General features: G+C 51.7%; 4 protein-coding genes across 6 annotated transcripts in view; 2 read left to right on the top strand and 2 right to left on the bottom strand.

The window, feature by feature from the left end:
* The window catches only part of LOC131482098 (retinol dehydrogenase 16-like), a 46,882-nt gene extending 23,629 nt beyond the window's left edge, over positions 1-23,253 (bottom strand). The window contains exon 1 of the mRNA XM_058673742.1: positions 22,054-23,253. The gene's annotated coding sequence lies outside the window, so the exon portion shown is untranslated. The remainder of the gene's footprint in view (positions 1-22,053) is intronic.
* LOC131482096 (retinol dehydrogenase 16-like) overlaps positions 1-24,303 on the top strand; it is an 80,575-nt gene that overhangs the window by 33,042 nt on the left and 23,230 nt on the right. The gene's annotated exons all lie outside the window — the stretch shown is intronic.
* LOC131482097 (retinol dehydrogenase 16-like) lies at positions 7,465-12,682 on the top strand. The gene is made up of 4 exons (XM_058673741.1): positions 7,465-7,893; positions 10,788-11,046; positions 12,126-12,289; positions 12,465-12,682. Exons 1-4 carry the CDS (start codon positions 7,581-7,583, stop codon positions 12,680-12,682), a joined length of 954 nt encoding a protein of 317 aa, XP_058529724.1. The 5' UTR covers positions 7,465-7,580.
* On the bottom strand, positions 18,020-22,029 carry LOC131482099 (retinol dehydrogenase 16-like). Its single transcript, XM_058673743.1, has 4 exons — positions 21,690-22,029; positions 19,647-19,905; positions 18,891-19,054; positions 18,020-18,316 (listed from the first exon to the last, which is right to left on the bottom strand). The coding sequence occupies exons 1-4, from the start codon at positions 22,000-22,002 to the stop codon at positions 18,099-18,101; spliced, it is 954 nt and encodes a 317-aa protein (XP_058529726.1). The 5' UTR covers positions 22,003-22,029; the 3' UTR covers positions 18,020-18,098.

Here is a 24,303-nt window from a genome sequence, read left to right as displayed (position 1 = left end):
TCCAAATACTTGATTTTCTCTTGTCAAATTCGTTGCTGGTTCATGGATTACATGCTGACATCATTTTTCCCAAGAGACTTTTGTGTTTCCATTTTGTCACCCATGTGTTGGTTACACAGTGGTGCATTTTTTTCATGGTGCTTTAATTTGTTGTTGTTGTTCTTGTGGCTGTTGTTCTAATTCACACCAGATGTTGACCTTTTTTCTGGCTTCTCATTTATGGAAATGTACAGTGATGGAGTACTGGGGATTGCCATATCCAGATGTGGAGGTACAATGCAGCATGCATTCCTGCTTCCAAACAAAAGATGGACTCCCAATTAAATTGTTGGAAATGTGGAGACAATAAGATGCAGGATTGTCTGACATTGTCCCAACAAAGTCGGGGCACACTTAAACAAGAGACTGATGGAATTATGACTCCTAATGAAAGACTATACTATTAGAGCAACATGGTGAAAATGTGTCGGGGGGTGGGAGCTTGCAGGGGAATCCCAGTCTATATGAAATTGTACCACAAAATTAAAAAAAAAAAAAAAAATATATATATATATATATATATATATATATATGAAAAAAACAAATCCAGGAGATTTAATGGCTAATCACCAGGTTCTCTGTTTAATTAAACAATTTGTTTATTTGAGAGTCAGAGTTACAGTGCCTAATGGAGAGAGAGGGAATTTGGAAGACCACCAATGGTCCACTCCACGGATGGCCACAACAGCCAGGGATGTGGGGTGGAAGCCAGTATACCCCCTGTTTATATGGCTCCTGGGCACTGGGTCCAGGTTAATGTTGCCTGTGGGGAGTAGGGTGCTAAAGCCGCTCCTGGGACCAGAAGGGGCCGTTGCAAGATGGCGGCTGGCCCAGGGCCAGGAGGTAAACAGGAAGTCGCAGAGATAGGCTTATACCCCCCCTCCCCGCTGTGATTGCTGGCCTATCTTAGCGCCAAGTGGACCCACGGGGAGAAGTAATTGGTGGAGAACGATATAAAAGTAGCGGGTAAAAGCTGGGGTACAAACGGACGGAGGAACGAGGATGGACAGGACAGGACAGGACGGACAGACAGAACAGATGACAATGAAGAAAGACTAGGGGGCGATGAGGAGACTGGGGGGCGATGAGGAGAAAGACTGGGAAATGAAGCAGAGAATACAGGAAGAAATGTGGGAAGAAGGGTGGCAGAAGAAGGTAGGAAAGCTTAGACCAATGGGTATAGGCGCAGTGGAGAGAAGGTTTCAAATGCAGCCGCTTTTGGCAGTGAAGGGTCCGGTTGCCAGCTTTCCCTGGACCCCCAAGAGTATGACTTGGTGTTTTTAGTGTTGCCACTGCTGGGTGGTGGTGACAGTTGCCACCATTTTGGGCTGCACAGTTGATTGGGTGATAATGCAGAGCCACCAGTTGTCCCCTCACCCCCACCAATACCCAAACATCTGCCATGACCTTTGAGAGTGATGTCAGGGGAGGGGGCGGTTGGTGACCAAGGGATTGTAAGTGCTCTTATATATTTTTTAAAATTTTTATTTTTGATGATGTTTACATAACCAAGAAGGGTTCATGTTCATGTGGAACACCAATCAGAGTTAGAAGCATTGAAGAAAAAAGCAAAGTGGATGAGACCATTATTTTCAGTTTTGTTTTTCTTCTGTCTGCATCTGGAGGAAGAGAAGAGAGAAAGGGATAAGCTGTACCCAGCATCTCAACTGCATTAGTACCTGAGAATGGAAGATGGCAATCTGATGTCATTCCAGGCTCCCTGATATGAAGCATGCCTTCAGGGTGCTGCTTAAATGGTTTCAATAGTTCTGAAATGCTGTTGATTTCATTGCTCCAAGAATGAGGAAATTCTTCTAAGGTCCATTTGCTGACATAGTCCATCTTAGACTCTCCATTTGCCCAAATACTTGCTGTTGATGCGTGGCTAGGGTAACTGTCCAACTTGTGCTGTGCTCCATCCTCTGCTATGGTACTAGAGGTCCTCTGCAGACCCCAGTGAACTGCCGTAACTGCCATGTGCACTTGGGGATGCCGCCTACTGCACCAGCTTCAGCAACAGAAGAGGTCCAGTTCTGACATGGTCAGACCACAGATTCTGCAATTTTCCCCCTGGCAGAGTTCTGAGTCCAGAAATCCAGTTGGTGAGAGAGAGTGGTCCCCATAGACACCTTGCCAGAGGTCACACGGATATGATTCTTATGTCTGCCAGCCAGAACAGGGACTAACTCAGTCCATTACTCACATCAGCCTGGTTGCAATTGCCAGGTCAATTTTGTTCTCAGTCCCATTTCCTCCAAAACCCAAGGGATGATGCAGCCTAGACCATCCATGCCTACCACACACTTGGCCCTTACACATAACAGCAAGAACTGCAGCCCAGTCAGAGCAACCCGCAAAAACCCCCTTCAGGCCCGCCCCTAGCCATGGTTCTTGCACATGCCAGTTCAGCAGCAGACTGGCCTGGTCTGTCCCAAATACCATATGGCTTTAAAAAAAAAAGATTTATTTTATTATTGGAAAGTCAAATTTACACAGATAAGGAGAGACAGAAAGATCTGCCTACTGGTTCACTCCCCAAGTGGCCACAATGGCTGGAACTAAGCAGATCCAAAGCCAGGAGCCAGAGCTTCTTCTGGGTCTCCCACATGGGTGTGGAGTCCCAAGGCTTTGGGCCATCCTCTACTGCTTTTCTAAGCCACAGGCAGGACGCTGGATGGAAAATGAAGCAACCAGGAGACAAATTGATGTCCATATGGGATCCCAGCATGTGCAAGGTGAGAACTTTAGCTACTAGGCTACCACACAAGGCCTTCCCATATGGCTTTTTTATTTTTTTAGACATACCAATGGGTGTTGCAGCCTAGCTCAGCCCAACTGACTCCACTATCCAGCCCACACTTATGTTGGTGGGTACTACTGCTTGTCCGGCAAGTCCCACCCATTGCCCTGGCTCCCATGCTCATTGCTTGGAGCTACAGTCCATCAAAGGGGTGCCCACAATTTCCCTACTAGGCCCACTCCCAGCCATGGATCTTGCATTTTCCAGGTGGTTCTGCGATCTAGCCTGACAGGACTTGCCCTAGTCCTAGCATTTGCCACCTGATTTTGTGGCAAAACCTAAACTGCCGGCACTTACTTTGGCTTATGCATACACCAGTAAATTTGGTTACTTAGCCTGGACTGGCTCCCTCCATAACCAGCTTGCATGCAGGCAAACAGGTGTTGCAGCACTGCCAAGCCTGGGCTGCCCATGATCCCAATTTTGCCCACCCTGAAACCTGGTCCACACATATGCCCGCAGGTACTATAATGTAGCTTTGTCTGGGCTGCTCCCAGTCTCAGTTCTTGAATTCACCTGCAGGAACTACATCCTGACAGAGGAGTTTCTCAAGCTCCTCTATCATGTCATCTCACAGTGGCAGATCTCACACATACCAGTGGGCTCTTAACTCAGCCTGACTTGGTCAACCTCCTATCCTGGCAGGAAGAACGACCTTGCCCAAATGGCCCATACCAATTCCAGTCTTACTGTTGGTTGCTACAGCTCGGCCCCTCCTTGTCCACTCCTAGAACTAGCTCTCATGTGGTTTAGCGGGTGCCAAGAACTAGCCCAGCCTGTCCTATACTCACCCTGGCTCCTGCAAGCACCAGTGGGTGCTGAAGCCTAGCTCCGTGTTGCACACTCCAGGCCCAGTCCACACCCATGCTGAGACCCATGCTACAGCCATGTCTGGCCCAGTTCACCACCTCATTCCAGCTCTCACACTCACCAGTGGGAAACACAATCCAGCCAGGAAATCCTCTTAGCTCTTTGCCCAGGCCTACTGCCAGCCACAAATCTGCACATGTCACTGGTTACTCTGACCCAGCCCAGCATAGCCCATCCCCCATTTTTGCCTTTGCCATCAGGTGCTGTAGCCTGACCTGCCCCAACTTACCTCTAGTCCCAACTCTCTCTGGTGGATGCAGCTGCTCAACACTGCACAGTCTTCCCCCATCCCTGGCTTCCATACAAACTGGTAGGTGTGATAGCCTAGCCCAGCATTTCCTGAACCCCATCCTGGCTAGTGTGCATGCCAGGATACTATGGTTTGGCCTGGCCTTACCAGTCTGCCCCATCCAGAACCAATTCACGCACTTACCCACAAATGGAATTGCATTGCCCAGCCTGATCAATACCCAGGCCTGAATCACATGCTCACCAGCAGGAGCTACAGCCCACCAGGCGAGTTCCCCAAGTTCTCCTACCAGGCCCACTCCCAAACTCAGATCTCACATGTACCAATGGGTACCAATGGGTGCTAAGCCCTCACCCAACATAGTCTGCCCCCGTCTCTGCCCTTGTGCATGCTGATGGATATTGCGACCCAACCTGCCCTACTTTCTGTTCTTGGGTGTGCTTACAGGTTCTGCAGCCTGGGCCAGCCCAGCTTGTTCCCAAGCACAGTATCCATGAGTGTCAAAGTGTTCCATGGTCATGCCTAGCTCAACCTGTCACCACCAACTCTTGAGCAAACCAGTACAGTTCCACGGGGTGAGCCCGTATATCCCCCAGAGAATCTGCCGCTAAACCTGGTTCTCTCATGTGCTGGTTAGTGTCGTGGCCCAGCCTGTTCTGACACTCACTGGCAGGTACTTTGATCTAGCCCTGCCAGGAGGAGGAGCCCCAGCCATAGCTTTAGTGTAGGCCAGTGGGTGGTGGTCAGTGGTGCTTGATGCTAACTAGCCCAGTTCGGGTATCCCATGTGGGTAGGTGCATCAGTCTGACCCAGAGAGGTCCTCCAGCTTCCTTCATCCAAACCATTTGGCCTTGGAATGCACCTGCAAAGTACAGTGGCCTTGTTGGTGGAAGTTCCCCAGAAGTCATTCCTCGCTTGCAACATGCTCCCTCACACACATCCCCATCTCCACTTCCCTGAGCAACCCACAGTCCCTGTGCCCAGGAGCACTTGGGTTTCTCAGCCTGGTCTTGCCAAACCCAATGTTCTGGTGGTGGGTTGGTGTGCTGGCCTGCAGCTCTGCCCACCCACCAGGGACCCAAGACCATAGACAGGTCCCCCAGACCCAGTACTCTAGCACACATGCTGGGCTGGGACCTGCACACTCTGCCCACCTGCCCACCTGCCCACCTGCCCACCTGCCCACCTGCCCACCTGCCCACCTGCCCACCTGGGATATAAGTGTGTACGCAAGACCAGACCAGCCCACCGACACACTATGCTAACTTTGGGCTTTTCTCTTCCCGCCTCCCCAGCCACCTTAGGAACTGAAACACACATGATCTCAGTCCTGTACGAGTCTCTCAACCCCAGAATTCAGGGAAGAGAGTGAAGCTGCTGGCAGTTCTGCTCTGGCTCCACAAGGTGGAAGGGAGCTGCTGACCCCACTGATCCAACCACTCTGTGTTAAAATAAAACAATGAAGGAAGGACGGATGGAAAGAACGAAGGAAGGACGGGAAGGCAGAAAAGAGAGAGGGAGAGGTAAGAAAGTAAAGAAAGAAGGAACAAGGAGGGGCCCAGTGCAGTAGCCTAGCAGCTAAAATCCTCACACCCAGGATCCCAAATGGGCGGCAGTTCATGTCCCAGCTGCATTGCTTCTCTTCCAGGTCTCTGCTTGGGGCCTGTAAAAGCAGTAGAGGATGTCCCAGGGTCTTGGGACCCTGCACCCACATGGGAGACCCGGGGAAGCTTCTGGCTCCTGGCCTTGGATCAGCTCAGCTCCAGCCATTGCAGGGAGTGAATCAGTGGGTGCAGCATCTTTCTCTCTGTCTCTCCTTCACTGTGTAAATCTGACGTTCCAATAAAATAAAATCTAAAACAAAAAAGAAGATGACAGCTTGTGAGGTTTTTTTTTTTTTAAGAAAGAAGAGGAAGGAAGGAAGGAAGGATGGAAGGGAAGGAAGGAAAGAAAGTAGAGAGAGAGAGAAAGAAACAACGACCGAAAGAAAGAAAGAAAGAAAGAAAGAAAGAAAGAAAGAAAGAAAGAAAGAAAGAAAGAAAGAAAGAAAGAAAGAAAGAAAGAAAGATAGGTTAAATGCAGAAGGAAGAAAGGCTAAAGACCAAACTTACTTGACTTTCTAATGGCCCTAAGTGACATCAGAGCATTTAGGCGCTTGGGGGCCTTTAGGATACCCTGGTTAGCACTGTCTTTGGTACAGCCTGGCAGGGGTGGCCCAAATTCTTACCACATGCTGTGCATGAGAAACAAACACAAACAGCATCACTTGGCATTTTAACAAGGAGCCCTGGCTGTCAACTTGGAGTCACCAGTAAGCTCCCCGGCTGTCATGTGCATACTGAAAAAGAAATCCCAGGGCCCTGGGAAGGGACCTCCCATCTCCAGGGGGTTCCTGCCCAGGATTCCACAGCACTTTCTGCTTTCAGGGCCCAGGCCAGGCCTGTAGCTCCCTGAATAGACCGACCACACACCAATGTGTCTCAGCACACACTTGGGGCTCCCAGAAGGGCTCCCCACTGGCAGAAGGCAGTGAAAACCGGGGCTACAGGGAGGCTGGAACACATGGGATTGGGCTTGTGTTTACTATGTTTTGTGCTTGTGTCTGTGTTTACATACACCTGTGTCCCCTGTACGCACACAGAGAAAGAATGAAAACCACCAGTCTGCATAGCAGGCTGGTAGTGTAACCCTACTGTCTGTGGTGGTGGCGGCATCCCATGTGTTCACCAGTTGGAGTCCCAGATGCTCCACATCTGTTCTAGATCCCTATTCATGTGCCTGGGAAAGCAGAGCATGCTTCAACTGCTTGGACCCTTGCACCCACATGGGAGACCAGTAGGATGCACCTACTTTGGTCTGGTTCCCAGTGCAGACCATTGCAGGGATTTGGAGAATTAACTAGCAAATGGAAATCTCTCCATCTTCTCTCTCTCTCTCTCTCAAATAGATTAAATCAATATTAACAAAAGAGAATGTCAGGAGCCTTAATTGTGAACCATTAGCCCCTTGCTTTGCTTTCCAGTGGCATCACAGCACCTTGTCTGCAGGTACAGCTCCCGAGGAAAAGGTCCTGCAGAGCACACATACACGATGTGTGCACAAATCCCTGACCTTGGAAGATGGAGCATAGAAGTGAGTGATGTTACTGTGTGAGGACACTGCTGTGGGCATGCAGGTGTGTCAGTGTGTGCACAAGTCGCGCACCACTGTGTCTGTGGGTAACCTGTGTATGCACAGGAAGGCAGAGAACAAGCAATGGCGGGGGGAGTATTACTGCCAAGGGGAAGCATTGTGAATGAAACACACACACAAACATACATGCACACATAAACTGCTTCATAGTTCATTCCACATGTGACTAAAGGACATGTTTATCTAGTGCAAAAGATATTGAAGTCCACACAGAGGAGTCTGATCCTTGCAAAGGCAGTGCAAAGGTCAGAGAGGTGGAGTTAAGTTAAAAAGGTTACAGAAATACAGAGGTTAGGTACTAACGAGAGCCTTTGCAACTGAACCTAGAAGAGCAACCGAATAGATCATCTGTTTCCTCACTGCTCTGCTGTTACAGCAGGTCCACACTCTCGTGTCACCCAAGCCTGCCTGTGTGTTCCCTGAAAAGCCATGTGGGGCTGCCTGGTGGCCCTCGTGGGCCTGTTCTTCCTGGTGCGCTGGTACCGTGAGAGGCAGGTGGTGAGCCAGTTGCAGGACAAGTATGTCTTCATCACGGGCTGTGACTCGGGCTTTGGGAACCTGCTGGCCAGGCAGCTGGACATGAGGGGCCTGAGGGTGCTGGCCGCGTGTCTGACAGAGAAGGGGGCTGAAGAGCTGAGGCGGCAGACATCGGACAGAGTGGAGACGGTGATCCTGGATGTCACACAGACGGAGAGCATCACTGCGGCTGCCCAGTGGGTGAAGGAGTGCGTGGGGGACAGAGGTACCACCTGACACCTGCTCATGCCTGCCTCTTCCCTCTGTGTGCCAGGGTCTCTTCCTGTCTGCTCCTCTGCCAAATGCCCCAAGGGTTTTCAAGACTTGAGGTCATGTTGGCTTTCTTCCCTCTCCCATCCTGCCAGCCTGCGCTCCTACTCTTTCCCATCCCCACCCCACCCCACCCCTTGACCCTCGAGCCCCCTGTCCTGATGAGAGAATTTGCCCACCTCAGTCCCTCTGTATCCCTGGCCTGCTTTCTAAGCACAAGTTCTTTCTCGCTCGTGGAGGCCCTGGGCTGCAGACTGACAGACTTTCCAGAGGTCAGGGGAGTGGAGCCCTGAGCTGTGGGTTTGTGGTGGTGGCCTAGGGCTGTGCTGGAGCCAGACTCAGCTCCTTAGTCCTTGAACTTGTTCTTACTGGCGACCAGCAGCATCCATACTTCCAACAGCATGATCCTTCCTTTTTCACAGGCGATCAGGAGGTTGAAGACTGGCTCAGGCACGTCAGAAGCCAGGAACAGATCACTTTCCGGCCTGATAAAGCACACTAGCTTGTGCATTCCATTATGGGAGGACACAAGAACAATGATTTTAAAAATTTAAATAGAAATAGACTGGGAAGTCGAAAGCTAAGATCAAAAAGCACAAAACATTGCCACCTAGACATAGGTACTGCTAACATTTTGATGCCTGTAGGATTATATTTAGTACAACATTGATGTTATTCTCTCTCTCTCTCTTTTTTTAATTGGAAAGTCAGATATACAGAGAGAAGGAGAGACAGACAGAAAGATCTTCTGTCCATTGGCTCACTCCCCAAGTAACCACAACGAAGTGGGGTGATTCTTCTGGGTCTCCCATGTGGGTGCAGGGTCCCAAGATCTTGTGTCATTCTCTACTGTTTGTCCAGGCCACAAGCAGGGAGTTGGAGCAGCCAGGATGCCAACTGGCACTCATATAGGATCCTAGTACATGCAAGGGGATGACTTTAACCAATAGGCTATGTGCCAGGCACTATTTTTCTTTCTTTGTTTGTTTGTTTGTTTGTTTTAAGGTTTATTTATTTTCAGTACAAAGTCAGATATACAGAGAGAGGAGAGACAGAGAGGAAGATCCTCCTTCCAATGATTCACTCCCCAAGTGACCGCAAGGGCCCGTGCTGCGCCGATCCGAAGCTGGGAACCTGCAACCTCTTCCAGGTCTCCCACGCCAGTACAGGGTCCGAAAGCCTTTGGCCGTCCTCAACTGCTTTCCCAGGCCACAAGCAGGGAGCTGGATGGGAAGTGAAGCAGCCGGTATTAGAACCGACGCCCTTATGGGATCAGGGGATGACTTTAGCTGTTAGGCCACCCCGCCAGGACCCCTATTTTTCTCTTTACAAAGATGATCTCTCTCTCCCTCTTTTTAAGGATGTATTTATTCACTGGAAAGTTAGAATTACAAAGAGAGGTGGGGAAACAAAGAGGGGAGTAATATTCCACCTGCTGGTTCAGTCACAAGCTGGCTGCAATGGGCAATGTGGACCAGACTAAAGCTGGTTAAAGCTCTCCCACAGGGGTGGCAAAGGCCCAAACACTTGGGCCATCTTCCCAATGCTTTCCCCATATCATTAGTAGGGAGCTGGGTAAGAAGTGGAGCAGCAGGGACTTGCTTGGTGCCCATGTGGGATGCCACTAGGCAGGCAGTTGCTTGCCCATTATGCCAAAACACCAGCCCCAAAATGAGGGCTATTACAACAGGATAGAAATTTTCTTTCAAATGTTGAATTTGATTAGTTATTGCATTACTTGAAGCCATGTTCTGTGCTTAGACACTGAAAATGCTTCCTATACTTTATTGTCATAAATGAAAATCTGCAATTTTCTATTTTTCAGACTATCTCTGCATACTTTATTCATTGTTCCATTATTATGATTATTATTATTATTAAAGGTTGTTTATTTGAGGATCAACTTGGTAGTCTCAGGACTAGAGTCTGCTGGAGTCCAGCTCCAGCCGAGTTCGGAACTAGAGAAGGATGTGTGGAGTAGTCATAAAAAGAAAAGAAATGGACCCCTACAATTTCAGGATCATAATGGACAATGCAAGAAAGCTGTACCCCTTATTTATACAGAAGTTGTCACAAGCTCTGGCAAAGACTTTTTATGTCATGGTCAAGGGGGTGTTTCCAAGGATAATTCTGCATTTGTTTCACCTTAAAGCTTGCAGTAGAAGTTCTCAATAGACAGTGCGTATCAATCAGTAACACATTCCTACTACAATCCTCATTCTACAACTTAATCTTGAATCAGTTAAGGGAAGAAATGCATCACACAAAAAAAGGGAAACCTAAAGATCAAGGAAAGAATGGAAGAAGCCCTAAAATAGATCCCTTGATTAGCATAAGGTCAATGGGGGCAGCTGAGACAGAGACAGCATGAATTGTAAAAGGCCCTTTGGCAAGACTTACCAGCAGCATCAACTTCCAAGCTCGCATTGATAGTAAAAACCAACTCCACAGACAATGCCTGAATAGATTACAGAATTCTCAGCAGGGTGGTTCGGTGTCCACACAGCAAAGGGAGGTGGCACTGCCTTCAGGTGGTTCCTAGAGACATCTGCTGGGCCCTGCCATACAGTGGGAAATTCCTGTGGCCCTGCCTGCAATGGGACACCTTTGTGTCCCCCACATCCACTGCACAAACCCCAGTAAAAGTCCTCCCCTTTATACTCCAGGATCCCATATTGGTGCAAATATTGGTTCATGTCCCGGCTGTTCCGTTTCCTTTGCCTACTCCCTCCCTTCTCCCATCAGTGCATTCCATTGTAATATGAATTTGAACCCCAGCAGGATGTGCACTGCACAGGCTCAACCTAGACCTGCTCTCTCTCTCTCTCTCTCTCTCTGCACTGTCCCCAGGACTCTGGGGCCTGATGAACAATGCCGGTGTCGCCTTGCCCTCGGCCCCCAATGAGTGGTTGACCAAACAGGGCTTTGTGAACATGCTCAACGTGAACCTGCTGGGGATGATCGAGGTGACTCTGAGCCTGCTGCCCTTGGTGAGGAAGGCCCGGGGCCGCGTGGTCAATGTCTCCAGCTTTCTGGGCCGCCTGTCACCATTTGGTGGTGGCTACTGCATTTCCAAGTACGGCGTGGAGGCCTTCTCAGACTCGCTCAGGTATTGTGTGCTCCTGGGGAAAGGGTAAGGTAAGACCTTATAGGAAGGAGGTTGAGCAGGAGAGTGCAGGTGGGACTTGAGGACCCTGGTTCCTGGACACGTTGTGTCCTTCCTGCTGCTGGCAGCAGAATCCAGCAAGACAGCTGGCTCAGGGGAGCCTCTCTGTGCAGCCAGTGTCTCATTACTCTTTGGGAGGACCAAGGATGACAGGCCAGTGGCAGAGGAGGCTCCAGAGAGGAGCTGGCATTGGGCAGCATCGAGCTCAGCAGGGAGCCAACGGGGGAGGGAGTGTGCCGCAGGCAATGGAGGAGCAGGGAAGTGGAGGGATGGCTGAGACCTGGAGATGCAGGGGCAGGGAGGGGCCCAGAGGGTACAGCACTGAGGAGCTTACTGGCAATGGAATGCACTTGACTGTGGCATGAGAGACTGTAGGTCAGATATTGGACCCCTCCTGTATCTGAGTGGGCTGGGACTCCTACACCTTCCCCCAGGGTCCTTTGCCATCCAGTGCATTGTGGGTGAGGATTTACTGTGTGCTGTCGGTACTGTTTTTCATGAGTGCCAAGTCATTGTCTCACACCTCTCTATTTTTCTTTTATTAAGATTTCCTTTTCTTCCTTCCTTTCTTTCTTTCATTCTTTCTTTCTTCCTTCCTTCCTTTCTTCCTTCCCTCCTTCCCTCCTTTCTTTCTTTCTTTCTTTCCTTCCTACCTTTTTCTTTCCTTCCTACCTTGTTTTCTTTCCTTTCTTCCATTCTTCTTTCCTTTTTTCTTTTTCTTTTTTTGTTTTTTTTTCTTTGAAATGCAGAGTTAAAAGAGAAAGAGAGATTTTTGCTCCACTAGTTCATTCCAAATGACCATAAGGACTATGCTGAAGCCAGGAGCTGGGAGCTTCTTCCACGTCTCCTTGTTGGTGCAGGGACACACACTGGGGTCCTCCTCATCTGCTTTCCAGGTACAATAGCAGGGAGATGGATCAGAAGTGGAGCAGCCAGAGTTTACGCCACCTGTCAGGGATGCTGAAATAGATAATAGCACTATCCATTGCACACAACACTAGCACTTGCTTCTCTGCTTACAGGAGGGAACTCTCACCGTTTGGGGTGAAGGTGGCCATGATTGAACCCGGTTACTTCCAGACCAACATAGTGGACAAAAAGAAATTTAGGCAGTCTGTGGAGGCCATATGGAACCAGGCCAACCCCGAGGTCAAGAAGGTCTATGGCCAGGAGTTTCTGGAAGCCTGTGAGTGAGCTGTGCCCAGAGGGAGTGGTGAGGGGGACTCAAGGGGTCATCATAGGTCCAACCCTGGCATGCACTCTAGGGAGAACCTCCAGGCCCTGCACTGTAGGGAGTTTAGTACCAGGCCCATGGTCAACCACAACAGAAATGTACTTGAGTCTTTTCTCTTTCTGGACAGACATTAAATTGAGTCATCTATTGAAGCCACCCTTTGGGCAGGACCTTCACATGGTGACAGATTGTATGGAGCATGCACTGACTGCAAGCCACCCCCGCACCCGGTACTCCGCTGGCTGGGATGCCAAGTTCTTCTACATCCCTCTGAGCTACATGTCCACCTGCCTGGTGGATGCCATGATCTGCTGGTTGAGCCCAAAACCAGCCCAGGTGCTGTGAAGACACTACCAGGTTTCCTACATATGTACAGCTGGGAATATTAAGGTGTGTGTCGGGGAGGGGACAATTGCTGGAAAGGAGATATGGTGCTCAGCTGTCCCCAAACCTGCCTGCTGCTCCAGCCTCTCCCCAGCTCTCACCTGGCACCATGTAGCCTGGAAACAGCCCTCAGGGCTCACAACTTCATGGCTCAGGATGCATCTGCACAGTGTGGGGGAGTGGCAGGTGCACAGAGCCTGCACCTGTGCTATCTACATGGATGGGCCTGGATTGTGCACTCTGTACCTCTCACAGAGAGGCATGCCTCTGGGCAGAGGAAGCATCTTTTTCTGAAGACAGCTATGCACTGCAGTGGGGGTGGGAGGGCCACACCGTGATCCTGTCCATGAGGCCTGATGTGCAGGTTATGGACATTGTGCCATCCTCAGCAGGATCCCAGCATAGGACACAGAAACTAGTTTTCCATTTGTCTTAAAGCTCAGTTTCCTTTTGATTGTGTTGTTTGAGAATAAATGTTGCCATGTTCACACTCACCAGTGACTCGACCTTGGTCTTTGGAAGGAGGAGGGATGTGGATGGGATGGTCAGGGCTCCTGGTCCTCACTTGCTTTCCTGACACTCCTGAGAGGGTCAACTGCTTCCTTTCAAGGAAGAACCCTTTAGGAGTCAGCTTTAGGAGTCAGGTACACAGTTGACCTTCCAGATCACTTCTCTGGTCACTCATACCTTTCTTTTTGTCCCCCAGCTCCCCATTAGAGTCATTGCAGGTGTACCTGTGCCACCCCTCAAGTCCCTCCCATGCCACCCTAGAGTGCCCACAGGGTTGTCACTCTGTTCCCAGCACTCTTTGTTTCTCACTTGTTGGGAGCTCCTCCCTGGAATTACCAGTGTGTTCTGAGACCCATTAGTCATTTATTGACCCCCTCAGGAGCTTAGGCCTGGCCTGGGCCCAGAAAGCAGGAAGTGTCGTGGGAGTCTGGGCAAGAACCTTTTGAGAGAGGTTCTTCCAACCAAGACAGTGTAATTTCTTGCTCCATTTGCAAACAGTGAATGGTGAGACTATAGGAGAACACAAGTTGAAATTACTACCAAGACTTCTGTGCAAATGCAAAGTGAGGGGAAGGTGTGACTTCTGTCTAACTTATGGGCCTGAACCAGCTAGCTGTCAGTCCCATTTCATTGCCTTTCAGAGATTTCTGACCCTCAATCCATAAGGTTGCTCAAGGGTATGGATCCTCCTGCTGAAGAGGGACAAAGTCTTTGACCATCTCAGGCTGGGAAATCTCTCTCTCTCTCTCTTTCTCTCTCCCTCGCTCTCTCATCTGATGAATCAGTCATGAACCAGACAATTTTTAGTCAGTGTCAATGGCTGTGTCCCCTGCATGTATGTCATTAGCTCTTAATTCTTTTTACCCTTTGAAATAGCATTTGAGATAAGGTGGTGAGCTGAAGCTGGCTGACTTGTCATTGGTGGGCTGCTGGGTATGTTCTTTTCTGCACAAGAGTCTGCAAAGGGGGTGGCCCAATGTCTGTTCCAAGGTCAGGGCTGATCCACATGGACTCTGACCCCTGAGTTTGAGACCCCGACATATCCTAAGCCAACCAGACATGGAAGCGATGGCCACCCACCAAACCAAAGGCCAACAGAGGGACCAAGAGGGAATCTGATAAAGGCTCAGTTCCTGGAATGCTCAGACTACCTCTATGTGGGTCATGGAGAGCGTCAGGCACCAACACTCCTGGACTGACTACTTATCACACCAGTTCATAGGGGCCAGGATGATCCCACCATCCCCTAATCCCACCTGTTCACATGATTCCAGGACTTGGAACCCAGGGGCTTGTTCAGTTAGTGAGGCAGTGGCAGTGGAAGGCCAGGACACCCCCTGCCTACGTGGCTCCTAGGCCCTAGGCCATGGCTCTTGGTGTCCTCCCAGGGTGTGCAGCTTGTTGAGCAATAACTCACGCCTGTCAGTCCCTACCCCACACACAGGCCCACGTGACGCCTGGATCCTGGCACATGTGGTTCCCAGAGACTTTGATGGTGGAGCAGCAGGCAATCATGTGTTTCCAGAACTTCTCCCTGTTGAAAAAAAGGAAAGAGGGAGGGAGGGAAGGATGGAGGAAGGAAGGAAGGAAGGAAGGAAGGAAGGAAGGAAGGAAGGAAGGAAGGAAGGAAGGAAGGAAGGAAGGAATGCAGGCTGAACAACAGACTGTTGCTTTGCTTTGCACTGTACAATCTGAGTAGCACTAAGACATTCTGGGACTGGAGGACACCAGGAACTGCCCTGGTCATCTGTGGCTTCCTGCATGGTTGGTATAGCCTCCACAGTTAGTTTCTGAGGTTGTACCTGGGTAGTACCCAGACAGGCCTCACTGTCATCTGCATGGTATGACTCTGATATGCTTCAACTAGGGGTTCTCCAGATCTATTTGCATATTGAGAATGAAATCCAAGGCCCTGGGAAGGAACGCCTATCTCCAAAGAATTCCTGTCCAGGATCCCACAGCACTTCTTCCTCTCTGGGCCCAGGCCAGGCCCGCAGCTCCCTGAGGGAACAAGCCACTGAGCACTGTGTCTCAGGACATATGGTAGGCTCCCAGAACGGGCTCCCCACAGCACTGAGATCAGAGTGAGACACCTGTGGGCCCTGCAGGGAGTGGAAGTGGGCTAAGGGATGACACAGGTACACCTGCAATGACTCTAAGGAGGGAACATCCTTGAGGGCTCAAGAAGGTTGGGGCACAAGGGAGGAAGGTGTGAGTAATACAAAAAGAGATTTGGGAAGTTGACTCCGTCCTTGGCTCCTAATGCTGAGGCCCAGGCTCAGGGGTTAACCCTGGAAGAAAAGCAGTTGTCCTTCTCTTGTGAAATCAGGAAGCACCACCAATAGCAACTTCCAGGTCCCCCATACAGCTGTGCATGATCCCAAGGTCCTGAGCCATTCTCAGCTGCTTTCCCAGGCCATAAGCAGGAAGCTGGATGGAAAGTGTAGCAGCCAGGATGTGAACAGTTGCCTAAATGGGATGCCAGGGTTTAAAGGGGTGGGGAATTAACCTGTTGACCATAGTGCCAGCCTCGTGGCTTTGTTTTTACTTATTATTTGTTTTACCTGATTGAGTGTATAGTTAAGGGAGAGAGAGAGATATCAAGAAAGAGAGAGAGAGAGAGTGGGCCTGGCGTGATAGTGTAGTGGTTAAAGTCCTCGCCTTGCATGGGCCGGGATCCCATGTGGGCACCGGTTCTAATCCAGCAACACTGCTTCCCATCCAGCTCCCTGCCTGTGGCCTGGGAAAGCAGTCGAGGATGGCCCAAAGCCTTGGGACCCTGCACTCATGTGGGAGACCTGGAAGAGTTCCTGGCTCCTGGCTTCGGATCGGCACAGTACCCACCATTGTGGTCACTTGGGGAGTGAACCATCAGACGGAAGATCTTCCTCTCTGTTTCTCCTCCTCTGTATATCCGTCTTTCCAATAGAAATAAATAAATCTTAAAAAGAGAGAGAGAGCAAGAGAGAGGGAGAGAATCTTCATTTGCTGCTTTGCTCCTCAAATGGCTACATTAGCCATGGTGGGGGCCATCTCAACACAGCAGCCAGGAATTTTTCCAGAACTCACAGGTGAGTGCAAGAGTCTAAGCACTTAACCATCTTCTGCTGATTTCCTGGGTGAATTAGCATGGAGCTCGATCATAAGTGAAGCAGCCTGGACTTGAACTGGCACCCACAGAGGATGCAAGCATCACAGGCAGCAGGGTTACCCACAACCCCACTACTCAGGCTCTGCTGGCTTTTATACTTCCAGTGCATGCATGCAGGAGACACAGATGTACCCACACACACACATGCACGCAAAATAAAACACACTAAACAGAATACCACCCCACATGTACCAGCCTCGTACAGTAGTGTTCCTGAGAGTTCCAGAGTGTCTGTGAGGATTCAAATCCTGTGCTGGGTCCATGGGGGCAGATCTGCACCCCAACTGCATCCCATGTTAGAGACAGGATTGTCCCCATTCCAGAGCCTCATCTTGGACCCTCCTCTTCCCAGCCCTGCCTCTCTGCTCCCAAGGAAGCCAGGTCCTCACATGGAGTTGTGCAGAGTGGGAGGTTCCCTGGGATCCACGGGGTCCCAACAGATGCCTTTCCTCTTTCCATTCCTGGACCAGGTTTGGGGGAGCATAGGTCATGCAGTGCTAACCTCCAACCTCTGTCCTTCTGGCCCTTGATATGTGTGGTCTGGGGAAGGGGTCTCTTCCTCCTTGTTCACCATGCTGTCTTGGTGGCTGCTGTATTGGGCACCCATTAAGGCAAGGCTGGGGTTTGCAGCCCATCTCGCTGTTCCTTCAGGACCAGGCTACATGGAACCTCTGGGAGTGCCAAACCTGGGCCTCACCTTGTGTTTTTCTCTGATGCTCTCATAGTCCTTTATCCCAGGATCAGCTCTTCTCCCTGGGCCCCATTTGCACACTGGGGAAAAAATTCCAGTTTCCTAGTTGTGAGAACCAATCTCCAAAAGGTTCCTGCTCAGGATTCCACAGCACTTCGTGCTTTCTGGGGCAGGCCAGCCCTGCAGCTCCTGAGAGGACTGACCACTGAGCACTCTGTCTCAGGACACTGGGGGTCACAGAAGGGCTCCCCACAGGCAGGAGGCAGTGAGTGCTGGGGACAGAGTGACAGGTCGGTGAACACTGCAGCACTCAGACTGGAGTGGGCAGGGCCTGAGGGATGAAGACACAGGAGCACCTGCAATGTTCCTAACAGAGGACATTCCTGGGGGCTTGAGGAGGCTGGGGGACAACGGAGGAAGGTGTGAATGATACTGAAAAGAGATTTGGGGGGCTAACTCCACCCTGACTCCTAATGCAGCAACCAGGCTCTGGGATTCATCCTGGAAGGCAAGCAGTTGCCTCTCTCTTGTAAGTTAGGAAGGCACAGTGAGGACCAGGAGCCCTGACCACCCCATCCACATCCCTCCTCTGGCTTCTCCTCCCCAAACTCCAGGAAGGCACCTGACCCTTCCTCCCACAGGATCACACCCTGCCATTCCTAAGATCAAGGTCGAGTCACTGGCGAGTGTGAACATGGCAATGTTTATTCTCAAACAACACAATCAAAAGGAAACTGAGCTTTAAGACAAACAGAAAACTAGTTTCTGTGTCCTATGCTGGGATCCTGCTGAGGATGGCATCTTCCCCAATGCCCGTGAGTCTACTCAGGCCTCACAGGCAGGGTCACGGTTTGACCTCCCCACCCTCAAGCAGTACACAACTGTCTTCAGAGGGTGATGCCATGCCACCCCATGAAAGGTGCAGACTGGGGACAGCTGAGCATTGTACCCTTCTCTCCCCAGTTTGTCCCCCTCCCTCTCTCACTGTGCCCAGCTCTGTACCATCAGCAGTCTTAATAGTGTCTTCACAGGACCTTGGCTGGCTTTGGGTAAATCCGACGGAATATCGCATCCACCAGGCAGGTGGGCATGTAGCTCAGAGGGATGTAGAAGAACTTGGCATCCCAGCCGGGGGAGTACCGCGTGCGGGGATGTCTTGACGTCAGCGCGTGCTCCATGCAGTCACTCACCATGTGAATGTCCTGCCTAACCGGAGGGTTGAGGCTTGCACCAATGTTCATGACTGTGGGAAACAGAAAGGACTAACATATATTTATGCCTCCTCAGCTCCTGCTTGCAATCAATATAGACAAAGGTTTCTATGACTTCAAGTGTCCCAATGCCCCTTCGTGCCCCAAATCTAGTCCATCCAGGTACCTGGAAGAACACCCCAGCCATTACACTAAGGATGATATTCTACACTCAAACATATCTGTTTTTCTCCTTCACTTAGCAGAGTGTACCTAGGGGTGGGTCCAGGTCACACTAGAAACCAAGCTCAGGCCCACTTCCCTCCAACACCTGCTGGAAGTGTCATTGAATGTTTCCAATCTGCCTCACGTTAATGTCCCAATTCCAAGAGCTTGGGGGATTCATGTCTCTACCTTGTTATAAGCTTAGACATGCGATGTAGGTGACCATGTGATCACACATGACTGTGGACATGTCCCCACTTGCTAGAGTAGGAAAGATGTGTCAACACTGGCTGGAGTAGGAAGGATCTGTCTGAGGGGCCCTGTCAGAATTGGAGACACAAGGGATGGCCCCAGGACTCCCATCCCGACCTGCTTCTCCTCCTATGAGCATAGTTCACTTACAGGCTGCAGCATAGCCCTGGCCATAGACCTCCTTGACCTCGGGGCTGGCCTGGTCCCATGAAGCTTGTAAGGATCTCAGAAAGCTCTCCATGCTTGTTAAATTGGTCTGGAAGACACCAGGCTCAATGATCGCCACCTTCACCCCAAAGGGGGAGAGCTCCCTCCTGCAGGCCATAGACAGGGTACTTAAGCACTCAGTATTCACTGGGACCAGTCCCCACACCACACAGCAAACCCCTACAATGCACCGTGACAGGTTGGGTAGCACAAGAGAGCAGGCATGGACATCCCAGCACTGCCACGGCTGAGGCCCAATGTCTGACCCACACACGTGTGTAGGTGCCTAGGCAAATCATTCTGCTAGTCACCTTCTCAGTCCTGTACCCTCTGGGCCCCTCGCTGCCCCTGTATCTCCAGGTCTTGGCCATGCCCCTCCTCCACGCTCCTCCATCCACCCACTTCTACCCTCTCCTTCCCCACTGGCTCCCTGCTTAGCTCCCTGCTGCCCCACTGCCAGCTCCTCTCTGGAGCCTCCTCTGCCACTGGCTTGGTGTTGGCACTTAGTGCCATCCTTAGTCCTCCCAGTAGGTGATGAGACATTGGGTGCACAAAGTGGCTTCTCTGAGCCAGCTCTCCCTCAGGAATCCACTGCCAGGAAAGGGAGGGCACAAGGATCCCCAACTCCCACCTGCACTCACCTGATAAACTCTGACCCTACCTGTCTGACCTTGTCCCTACCCCAAGAGCACACAGTACCTGAGTGAGTCTGAGAAGGCCTGCACACCGTACTTGGAAATGCAGTAGCCGCCACCCATTATGGACAGGCGGCCCAGGACACTGGAGACGTTGACCACACGGCCCCGGGCCTTCCTCACCAAGGGCAGCAGGCTCAGAGTCACCTCAATCATCCCCAGCAGGTTCACGTTGAGCACATCCACAAAGTCCTGTTTGGTCAGCCACTCGTTGGGAGCTATAGGCATGGCGACGCCAGCATTGTTCACTAGTCCCCAGAGCCCTGGCAACAGTGGGGAGGGAGAGAGCATGTCAACATTGAGCCTGTGCAGTGCTCACCCTGATGGTGTTCAAAATCACATCACAATGGGATGCATGATGGACAAAACAATACAGATGGTGAAGAAGAAAAGGAGGGAGTAAGCAAAGAAGACACAGTGACCGCTGGAGACAACATGTGCCCGGTTGTCAGCCTCTGCTTTCTTTGTCACAAGCAGGCAACCTGAAGTCACTCTCAGGAAGCGTATGGACATGATTTGAGAAACCAGAGTGAAGGCTCAGCAGGAGTCTCCTGGGAGGAAAGATGGAGGAGAGGAATGAGGTGAGAGAGAGAAACCAAGGGTAAGAGAGCAGAGGAAGGGAAGGAGAGGGTGTGAGGCAGGGACAAGGGAGAACATGCTAATGAGTGTCTAAGCACAGTTGGGAGAGACCCATGGGAGCCCAAGGGAGGGGGATGTTGGGGACAGGCCTGCCTAGGCTGCAGGGATCTGTCTGGCACCAGCCAAAGGAAGGGGGATGTTGGGGACAGGCCTGCCTAGGCTGCAGGGCTCTGTCTGGCACCAGCCAAAGCAGTGTTCATCCAGAATGGCATGTGCAGCCTCTCTGCCTGGGAACTCAGCGCTGGCCAGAGAGGGAGACCAGGTCACCAAGTGGAGGGGGATGGGGCCTCCTGCCACATCCTGGTGCCCCGACTCCACCTGCAGACGCCTAAGGTGTCACCCTCTCCTACCATACCTACAAACACCTCTCTTGCCCTAAACCTAAGGGCCCAGCCCACTCAGCACTGGACAACATTGGCTGGGAGATCCGTGGGGAGGACCCACCCTCAAGCTGGAAAGGAGTCAGAGTGACCAACCTTCACCCTCAGGTCATCAGGACAGGTTCTGGTCAGGGAGGTGGAGGACGGCCTGACCCTGAACTTGCTGGTGAGAAATGAAGCCTACAGCTCTCACCTGTGCCACCTCACCACCTCATACACTGTTAAAAGAAAATGAATGGTGAAGATATTCATCTCATAGCTGGCATTGTGGCACAATGAGCCCACTGGACAACGTCAGCATCTCATATGGGCTCAGGATCAAGGCTACGCTGACCAATTTCAATCCATTTCCAGGCTTGTGTTCTTTCTAAAGTAGTGAAGATGGCCCAAGTGCTTGACCCCAGTCATCCATTTGGGGTATATGGACACAGTTCCAGGCTCCTGTTTGGGCAAGACCCAGGGCTGAGCCCTGGCTGTTGGAGCTGTTTGGGGAGTGATCCAACAGGGTCAAGAAACATTCTCTCTCTCTCTCTCTGTCTCTCTGTCTTTCATAATCTTTGCTTTTCAACACATACATATCTAAAAAGAAGAAATAGAACGCTGACCTCAAATTGCACACCAGACAGAGGAAATTATCAAAAATGGACAGTGGATCAAAGCGAACATGGATTCACTGTCCTCTCACCCGTGTTTCTCATTTCCAGTCAGGAAAACAGACCAGTGATCTCAATTTTTACAAAAAGCACAGGCAGCCTAATAGAACAGAGGATCCACCTCAGGTATTTGAATCCAAGGACCCTGCAGCTTTCCCAGCCTCAGGCTCTCCCCAGTCAGGGGCAGGTGCTCTGACAGCTGGGGGAGGGCAGAGACCCTGAGCTGACCCAGCCTGGTCCAGCCCCCAGGACTCCGAGCCACACCCAGCCTGGGTCTCAGGCTCAAGGTGACAGGCTCAGCTGAGCAGGGACCAGACATTGGTGGCCCCGGCACACAGAGGGAAGAGGCAGGCATGAGCAGGTGTCAGGTGGTACCTCTGTCCCCCACGCGCTCCTTCACCCACTGGGCAGCCGCAGTGATGCTCTCCGTCTGTGTGACATCCAGGATCACCGTCTCCGCTCTGTCCGATGTCTGCCGCCTCAGCTCTTCAGCCCCCTTCTCTGTCAGACACGCGGCCAGCACCCTCAGGCCCCTCATGTCCAGCTGCCTGGCCAGCAGGTTCCCAAAGCCCGAGTCACAGCCCGTGATGAAGACATACTTGTCCTGCATCTGGCTCACCACCTGCCTCTCGCGGTACCAGCGCACCAGGAAGAACAGGCCCACGAGGGCCACCAGGCAGCCCCACATGGCTTTCAGGGGACACACAGGCAGGCTGGGGTGATGCGAGAGTGTGACAACTGCTGTAACAGCAGAGCAGTGAGGAAACAGAGATCTGGTTGGGAGCTGCCCAGGATCCCAGCCCTGGTTCAATTATATGGGCTCTGCTTTCCCACCTGACCCTTATCTTTCTAGAACCTTTTTATCTTGTCCCCACCTCTCTGCTCTTTGGACAGCTTTTGCAAGTTGTTAAATTCCTGTGCTTGGACTTCACATTTTTGTGCCAAGATAAACATGTCCTTCAATAACACTTGCAATGGACTTGTGATGTGCTCTGTATGTTTGTGTGTGTGTTTCTTTCACAGTGTCCTGACAAGCAACAACTGCTTACTCTACTTCTTCTTCCTTACTTTCCTGTGCACTCACTGGTACCCAGAGTCACACTCAGGTGCCTACACAATGCACACAGGCATACTCGAGTGCCCACTGCAGTCCTTCACACAGCAGCAGCACTCACAAATGACACTCAGGCCAAGTCAAGGCTGTGTTTGCACATCCTGTCCGTCCACACTACAGGACCCAAAACACGTTAGAGAAATTCACTCTCTGAGCCTGCATTCCTCATCCAGCTCAGCATCCAGAATGGCTCTGTAGGAACCCAAGTCAAGCCATCTCTGTACGTTGAAACACAAGGAGAAAGAGGACAGGAAGTGGTCCCAGCTAGGGATAAGTGTCTGCAAAGAACAGTGCCAGTGACTAGGGAGTGGAACATCAGACACAGCAAAAGGGAAGGGCAACTGGAAGTAGAGCCCAGCATTGATCTCTGCATGCCTCTCCCCAGCCCGGGACACTGATGCCCTCGGCTCTCCTGCCAGGATGACCTGCTGGCTCCCACACTCAGAGTCAGGCCACCTGAGACTATGACAGTCTGAGTGCAGGGAAGGCCTAGATACACAAGGAAAACAAGGGGTCTGGCCCAGGACAGGGAGAGTTGACCCTGCATTTGGAAGATTGGTTCAGTGTGTGCAGGTGCAGATGTGGGAGGCAGCTTCCTTCAGGAGACGCACAAAAGGGTCCCAGCCCTGGCTTAAAACCAGCAGGGGCGGTCTGCACCTTGGAAGCAACTGTGTCTTCCGTGGGTCTCTCCCACTCCGGGCAGTGCAAGGCAAGCCAGGCTGTCTCCTACAGCTGAGGGACTCTGGTGTTTAACAATTAAGCCTCCTGCCTTTTCTTTTCTTCTGCTTTTTTTAATAATTGATTTTATTTATTTGAAAGGCTTCGTTACAAACAGATGAGAGAACACGAGACCTTGCATTTGCTGGTTCTCTCCCCAAACAGGAAGGGATGGATTCCAGATCCAGATCCGAGCCAGGAGCAGGAGCTCCCTCCAGGCCTCACACATGAGTGCAGGGACCCAAGCACCAACCTCCACTGCTTTCCCAGGTACATTAGCAGGGAGCTGAATCACAGGTGGAGTAGACCACACTCGAACTTGCAAACTTACGAGATTTTAGTGTTGCAGGCAGAGGGACCATGCACTGCCCCACTACGCTGGTCCCTCTGGTCACGGAGTGAGATCTCCACCATCTCTGTTCTCTGGGCCCTGGAATCCGGGCTGCGGGCTGGGCAAGGGCCGCTTCCTCTCTAATCCCCTGAACCTTGCTGGGGGGCTGCGGAGTCGGACAAAGGGTGGTGAGGAGCCGGCTTCCCGTCCCTTACAACTCTGCGAAACATTTCCTGCATTGTCCCCACTACCCCTCTCATCCCAACCAGGTTTGGATGAGATGGCCATGACGTGGCAGGGACAGTCACCGCGTGACTGAGCGGGCTCCCAAGTCCCTCCCCGCGGGTCTCCAGCAGGGGGCGCAAGCGTCCGGAGCAGCAAGTGTCAGTGTGGGGACGTCCGGCACGAAAGGCAGGGCGGGACTTGGGTGTCGACGCAGGAGGCGTGGCTGAGGGCCTTGGGGGTTATCACGCGGCCACAAGTCCCTCGGACCTCCCAGATTAGCATTGCAAGTCCATTGCGGAGAAGTCCCGCAGCCCTTCCTCCTCCAGCGCTTGGCGCGGGAGGGACTGGCGCTTCCAACGGTGCAGTCACCCCCCTGCTGGTAAGGGAGCCCGACCTGGCACCCCCGTTTCTCCTCCCTCTGGGCGGCTGCAGCGGAGGTATGGTTGAGGCAAGAACCTCCCTCCGTTGGCCCAGCCCCCGGGCTGCCCTCAGGAGGGCCGGACCAGGGAAAGCAGGATAGCTGGGTGGAGACAGCACAAGACAGCCAGGGCAACGCTGGCAGGCCAAACCGGGGCTCCTGACCCGCTTGGCTCCAACTCCCG

This window comes from Ochotona princeps, chromosome 15, assembly GCF_030435755.1.
Source record: "Ochotona princeps isolate mOchPri1 chromosome 15, mOchPri1.hap1, whole genome shotgun sequence".
NCBI lineage: Eukaryota > Metazoa > Chordata > Mammalia > Lagomorpha > Ochotonidae > Ochotona > Ochotona princeps.
The sequence above is the reverse complement of the archived record's forward strand: the minus strand, read 5'-3'. Positions and strand labels throughout refer to the sequence as shown.